This window comes from Pipistrellus kuhlii, unplaced genomic scaffold, assembly GCF_014108245.1.
Source record: "Pipistrellus kuhlii isolate mPipKuh1 unplaced genomic scaffold, mPipKuh1.p scaffold_m20_p_24, whole genome shotgun sequence".
Lineage (NCBI taxonomy): Eukaryota > Metazoa > Chordata > Mammalia > Chiroptera > Vespertilionidae > Pipistrellus > Pipistrellus kuhlii.
Genome location: NW_023425523.1, coordinates 3,276,090 through 3,283,274, shown reverse-complemented (window position 1 = coordinate 3,283,274; position 7,185 = coordinate 3,276,090). Strand labels below are relative to the sequence as shown.

At 54.3% G+C, this 7,185-nt stretch overlaps 1 protein-coding gene across 1 annotated transcript in view; it reads left to right on the top strand.

Annotated features, from left to right (window-relative positions):
• Positions 1–3,410: 3,410 nt before the first annotated feature.
• Positions 3,411–7,185, top strand: part of MOV10 (Mov10 RISC complex RNA helicase) — a 27,505-nt gene continuing 23,730 nt past the window's right edge. Inside the window, exon 1 of the mRNA XM_036452545.2 lies at positions 3,411–3,756. Within this exon, the coding sequence (XP_036308438.1) occupies positions 3,623–3,756 (134 nt within the window). The 5' untranslated portion in view covers positions 3,411–3,622. The remainder of the gene's footprint in view (positions 3,757–7,185) is intronic.

Here is a 7,185-nt window from a genome sequence, read left to right as displayed (position 1 = left end):
AATTTTCTTTGTAAGGCATACCCTAGCCTTCTTGTGCTTTGAAATCCGACACAGCAAGCACTTCAGTACTATGCAGGCTTGGGGGCCATTTTAAGCAATGAAATCGCCCACAAAAAGGACAAAAATGTGATCACACACTTGATCACTAAGAGGGCATTTGTTTTATGAGCTGAAACAAGAAAGGACAGCTGGTAACAGGCACTCTGGGTGGGCAATCCCCCTGTCCCCACCCCCTCCCCCATGGACTGGCCTATGAATGAGTGCTAACGCACTGCAAGTATTGGTTTCAAGGTTACAAATAAGTTTTAGTGAGGAGGTGAATTTGTGAGTACAGAATTTGTAAGTACTGAGGATCAGCATGTATTTGCCACAGCCTCTCTTTGATCTATGGTAAACTGACTCGGCATTTGGTTTAAGGGCTGTTTCTTCTTGCCTTTGGGAGTTCAGTCTAGTTTGTATACATAAAGTTAGAAAACATTCAAATGCTGAATGGTAGCCATGGCCTCAGTGGTTAGAGCAGCAGCCCACACACCAAAGGCTCTCGGGCTTGATTCCCCGTCTGAGTTGCAGGTCCTAGATCCCCAGCCCTGGTCAGGGACCGTGCCAGATGCAAACAATTGATATCTCTCTTTCACATGATCGATCTCTCTCTTCCTGCCTTCCCGCTTCCTTCTTTCGACTCTCTTTAAAAAAAAAAAAGGAGCCGGGACCGGTTTGGCTCAGTGGATAGAGCGTTGGCCTGCGGACTGAAAGGTCCTGGGTTTGATTCCGGTCAAGGGCATGTACCTTGGTTTCGGACACATCCCCAGTAGGGGGTGTGCAAGAGGCAGCTGATCGATGATTCTCTCTCATCGATGTTTCTAACTCTATTCCTCTCTCTTCCTCTCCGTGAAAAATCAATAAAATATATATATATATATATATTTTTTTTTTTTAAAGAAAAAAATATCCTTAGGTGAGGATTAACAGTTGTAGAACCCATGCTAACTCTGGAGTAATGAGAAAATACAAAGCTTTCAATCTTGCAAGTAGCTATCTTGTGAAGCTGTCTGTTCCAGCAACATCACTGGGCAAAGTTAACTTTCCGATGGCCTTTGGTGCTATGTGGGGCCCATCCTAAAATCAACCTTACTGCTTTCAGGTCAGCTTCGTACAAGCGCAGGAGAATCTGGGAAAGGCTTCAAGAGAGTGAGTGAGACCTGAGCTACATGCCAAAGGTGGAAAGGAAGACCATTTTATTTTTTTTAATTTTTTTTATTTTTTTTTAATATATTTTATTGATTTACAGAGAGGAAGGGAGAGAGATAGAGAGCCAGAAATGTCGATGAGAGAGAAACATCGACCAGCTGCCTCCTGCACATGCCCCATCGGGGATGTGCCCGCAACCAGTGTACATGCCCTTGACCGGAATCGAACCCGGGACCTTTCAGTCCGCAGACGGACGCTCTACCACTGAGCCAAACCGGTTTCGGCAGGAAGACCATTTTAGACATCTAGGCAACAAGCTTGAAAATATTTACAACTGCTTATGAAGTGTGTTTTTTCCAGAGGAAACTCGTTTAGAAAGGTTTCGTTATGAGCAAAGCTACATGACATGACAGTGCAGTTCTTACTGTGCCGTCGCTGTTTGTGTATGTTTTGAGGGCATCCAGGAAATAGGCCTCACCAGAGGCAGGGAGGAGGTTATGTAACCAAGAATAATGAGGACATCATCCAGTTGCTCATCAAAACGCAGTCAGACATTGAATTTGGGTAAGGTGAGTGGTCGGTTTTTGAAATAAGTAACAAAGCATTTCAGAGGAGTCACTCTCTTCATTCCTCTCAGGTCTTGCCAGATGAATTGGGGGAGAAAAGGGCAAAATCCATGGCTACTTTCCCAGCTTTTCTCCTCTACGTCTAATAATCAATTGTTTAAGGCCGAGGTCAGTCAGCAAACCGTGGCTCTCGAGCCACATGCGGCTCTTTGGCCCCTTGAGGGTGGCTCTTCTACAAAAGACCACGGCCTGGGCGAGTCTATTTTGAAGAAGTGGCATCAGAAGTTTAAGTTTTAAAAATGTGGCTCTCCAAAGAAATTTCAATCGTCGTCCTGTTGATATTTGGCTCTGTGGACGAATGAGTTTGCCGACCACTGGTCGAAGGCAACGTTTGCCCCATGCCTGTGCCTCTGGTGCCCTCTCACTGCATCCTGTTGCTAAAGCCTGTTCCTGGCCTTGGTGGGTTGTTGGCCTGGGGAAAGGTGCAAGGATGGCCCGCACCTCCTGGGGTCTGGACATTCCCCACACTAGGTTAGACTGAGAGTGCCCTCCAAAGGCAGTTACTTTGGAGAGCAAGCCTACCTCTGATATATATATATATATTTTTTTTTTAATATATTTTATTGATTTCTTACAGAGAGGAAAGGAGAGAGACAGAGAGCTAGAAACCTCGATGAGAGAGAAACATCGACCAACTGCCTCTTGCACACCCCTACCGAGGATGTGCCCGCAACCAATGTACATGCCCCTGACTGGAATCGAACCTGGGATCCCCCAGTTCACAGACCCACGCTCTATCCACTGAGCCAAACCGGCTTCGGCTCTGATACATTTTTTATAGTTTGCATTCTCTTCGCCCATTCTAGTGTGCCTGATGTTACACCAAAAGATGCATAGAGCGGCTTGTTTCCTGTTTCTCCTGAAGTCTTTCTGAAGCATGCTTGTCTCTTCCTTGTCTTCCTGGTCCTGATGCTGTAGCTGTTAACCATTTATTGCCTAACGTCGTCTCTTGAGCTCAAAAAGTTATTTTGATGATCGGGGCAATATATATATATAACAGTAACAAAGAGCAGCACGGAGTGGAGCGCGATTGTCCAAAAATACGGCTCCAGGTGCAGCAGGATCGCCGGCCTTTCCATTTCCACAGAGATGGGAGCCTGTGGCGCAGAGAGCAGCAGTGACTTGTCCCAGCGGCTCCCTCCGTCCCTCCCTCCCACGGGCATTCACCTTTATCCCAGAGACACTTGGTCCTTTTCCCTCCAACTTCCCCGGCCCTGACGCCTCCCCCCCTCCCTCCCTCCCGGAGTCCGCAAGCCCAGCCCGGGCGGGGGGAGGGGGAGGGGGGCGTGCCGCGCTGGTATGTGTGTCCCGGGCCGCCGGCTGCAGCCGCCCCGGGTCACAGCCCCTGCCCTTTGCTCCCGGCCCCCCACCGGAGCGCGGGCCCCGGGGGCGGGCGTGGGAGTGGCCGGCGCGGCTCGCAGTCCTCCGGGCGGCTCGGGGCCCCGGGCGGCGGGAGCCAGGGGAGGGCCCTGAGGGAGGGGCCCTGCAGGCTCTTAGGAAGGAGTTAATGGGGCGGGGGGAGGGGACGGCCCGCAGCCCGGAGGAGGGAAGCCTCAGGTAGGAGGAGGAGGAGGAGGAGGAGGAGGAGGAGGAGGAGGAGGAGGAGGCGGCGGCGGCGGCCCGGAGGGGAGCCTGCTGGGGGCCGCGGGGCGCCCGCAGGATCCGGAGTCGGAGTGAGGGTGCTCCCCCCGCCGCTGCACCCTCTTCTCGGGCAGCCAACTTCCTGCTGCTGCGGCGGCGACTTTCAGTTTCATTTCCCCGGACCCTCTCCGCCCGCCCGGGCCGCCGCCGCCGCCGCCGCCGCCGCGATGCCCAAGTTCAGCTGCCGGAAGCTCCGGGAGGCCGGCCAGGGCTTCGAGAATTTCCTGCTGGCGGAGGGGCTGGACAAGGAGACGGACCGCGAGCGCCTGCGGGACGTCTACAACGAGAAGTTCAAGTCCAGGTACGGCCGGCCGCGCCCGCGCCCCCGATCGCGGGCCCCCGTGGCCGCCCGCCCGCCCCGCGCCCCGCGCCCCGTGGAGGACGCGGCCCCGGCGGCGCCGCTCCTGGTCCCGGGGGCGCGGCATCCCCTCCCGCGCGCGGCCCGCACCCCTCCCTGCCGGGCCCCTGCGCCCCGGCCCCAGGAGCCTCCCGTGCACCCCGCGCCCCGGCCCGGGACTGGGTGCAGCTCCCGCCGCTGCAGGGGCGCGGGACCCGCCGGAGGGGGAGGGGGGAGGGGAGGGAAGGGGAGGGGAGGAGGCGGGTGGGTGGGTGGGTGGGGGTCCGGGCGTCGCGCACGCGCGGGGAAGCCGCTTGCTGGCCAGCCCAGGGCGGGCTGCATGGCACCGCACCCCCTGGGTGAGGGGCTGCTTCAGGGTCCACTCTTCCCCCTCCCTCCTCCCGCCTCCCCCCCAAGAGCTGGTGCAGGAGGGAGACCCTCAGGGAGCTCAGGGGCCGAAAAGGCACCCGCCGCTGGCACCTGTGGCTTCTCCATGGAGACCCAGGCCAGGCCAGCCCCGGGGCCCCTCCATCCTGCGGCTGGAGGCTGCGGGGTCCATCCAAGTGGGAGCCAAAGAGGCTGCACTCTGTCTGTCCAGCCGTAGAACCGGGCGGCACAGACACCTCTGGCGGGAGGCTGCAGGAAACCAAGAACCCACTTACCGGGATCAGGGTAAAGACTTCCACAGATAAAGGAGGGGTCGGGCTTAATTACAGACCTGGAAAACTCGGGATTTTACCAGACGGGAAGGCCAGTGTGGCTGCAGAAGAAGTGAAAAGTGTGGGATTGTGTTCATGGAAATACATGTGAGGGGGAAGGGTAGTGACTCCATATTGACCAGATTATATCTGGAATATTGGTTTCACTAACGGGTGATACCTTTTTTACTTATGGATTTTTGAGAGAGAGAGAGAGAGAGAGAGAGAGAGGGAGAAAGAGAGACATCGAGTTGTTGGTCCACTTATTTATGCATTCATTGGTTGGTTTCTTTTATGTGCCCCGGCGGGGATCGAACCCATCACCTTGGCGTAGGAGTGTCACAGTTTTAAGAGGGACATTGACAGGCTGGAGCAACATCTGCAGCAGCCGCAAAGCTGAGACGTGTTTGTGTCCCCACACTACACTGGGCACATTGGGGCTTATAAAGATGCAGAATGGACACTCGGTGGGGAGCCACAGAAGCTGTGGTGTGCCCACTGTACACGAGAGAATTCAGTGGAGACAGTGGCATTGACCCTGGCTTTTAGGGATGGAGTTTCAGTATTGGAGGAGGAGGAAGAGGAGGAGAAGGAGGAGAGTTCTCAGTAGATTCACAGTCAGTTGTGAGACCCAATCCAAAGAAACCAGAAATGTTTGCCTTGCCAGGAGGAACAATGGACCTTGAATATGTTAAAGTCTCTCCCGGTGGAAAGAATCGGACTTCTGTCCCTGAGGGGGAAGAGGTTCACTCAGCCTGCTCTCCTCGGGCTCCCTGCTCCAGGGGGAGGTCTGGGTTCTAATTAGGACTTTGAGCCCAGGCTGGAATGCTGGGACATCGCCCTCATGGTCCCAGTGGGAATTCGGTGCTTCCTCCCGGGGGACTCTCATAGCTCCTGCACACCCTGCTTCCAGCAGGATTACACCGGCCTTCGTTAGAGCTGGTGGGGGCGATGCTTCCCCCACCAGACTGTCAGGGCCTCTGAACACACAGATTTTTCATCCTATTTGCACCTGCTGTCAGCGCGTGCACACACACACACACACACACACGCACACACACCCGCCTCTTACAGCCTTGTATGTAGTAGATGCTCATTAAATGCTTGTGGGTCCTAATTGAATTAGTACAGTTGATCTACAAGACAACGGACGGTAGGGGAGGTATAGATGCAGTCAGCCCTGTCCCCTTGCCATCAGGAATTCCAGGGAGATGCCTGCACGGTTAGGCCCTTCCCAACAGGGTTCTCTTGGGAGGTTACAGACACGCTCTGCTCCCAGTTACTTCTCCCATCTCTTTATTCAGTGAGGAAACCTACGTAAGGAGACTCTGCACTGTGCCTTCCTTCCTGCCTCTAATGAGTGTCTTCTGGCGGCTGGTGTGGCTCAGTGGTTGAGCATTGGCCTGTGAACCAGGAGGTCACGGTTCGATTCCCAGTCAGGGCACAGGCCCAGATTGTGGGCTCGACCCGCTGTGGGGGGCATGCAGGAGGCAGCTGATCTAAGAATTCTCATCATTGGTCTTTCAAGTCGCTCTCCCTTTCTCTTCCTCTCTGAAATCAATAAAAATATGTTTTAAAAATAATAAAGTGTATTTGTCATAGTAATAGTGATAATGATAGGAAATCAATAGAGAGAGCCGAAACTAGTTTGGCTCAATGGGTAGAGCGTCAGCCTGCAGACTCGAGGGTCACAGATTCAATTCTGGTCAAGGGCATGTACATTGGTTACAGGCACATCCCCCGGTGGGGGTTGTGCAGGAGGCAGCTGATCCGATGTTTCTCTCTCATCGAGGTTTCTAGCTCTCTGTCCCTCTCCCTTTCTCTCTGTAAAAAATCAATAAAATATATATTTAAAAAGAGAGAGAGAGAATGATCGATGTCTGAAGTCGGGGCCTGTTCTGACCCACGGCAGCCCAGCTGGCTATCGGTAACATAAGGGCACCACAGTGCATGCTGGTTATCAATTGCAGTGCAAGCTGGTTATCAATCGGAGTGCAAGCTGGTTATCGTGACTGTTCTAGGCAGGAGGGGCAAATGGGTAGACCACACCGTACCGCTGGAGTTCACATCCATCCAGCGGCACAGATTTTGGACCACATCCTGTTAAAAGAACAAAGATTCCACCGAGTACATTTTAAAGACTGAACTGGCTTTATTGAACAAATTCCCCCGTCGGGCAGCATCCCACCTCGTCCAGACAGAAACCCTCCCAGCAAGCTTCTGGAAGGATTACTGGGCGGGAACGGGCCGGACCAGAAGCTATTAGCAAGAGAAAAGAGGGTGTCTCTGGCCGGAGCACCTTCCGGGGGCGGGCCGGGCCGCAGGGCTGGCGGCTGGGGTCTTATCGGCAGGCCCTTACCTCACCGTGCGGATCAGGAAATTCCAGGCTGGGGGGAGGTCACATTCCAGGTGCTGGCTGAAACTGCCCCGGGCCTGGCGTGTTGTCCTGGAGGCAGGCAGCGCTCCTCGGCCTGGTTGTTTCTTCTCTCTCTCCCTCTTCTCCTTTCGCTCGCTCTCTCTCCTCTCTCTCTATCTCTCTTCTAATCGTCTGCTCATCTCTCTCTCTCTCACAATCTCTCTCTCCATCCTCACTCTACATCCTCTCTCTCTCTCTCACTCTCGCAGTATCTCTCTCTCTCTCTCTCAGCTCCTCTCATCTCTCTCTCATCGCGTCTCACTCTTACTCTGCTCTCTC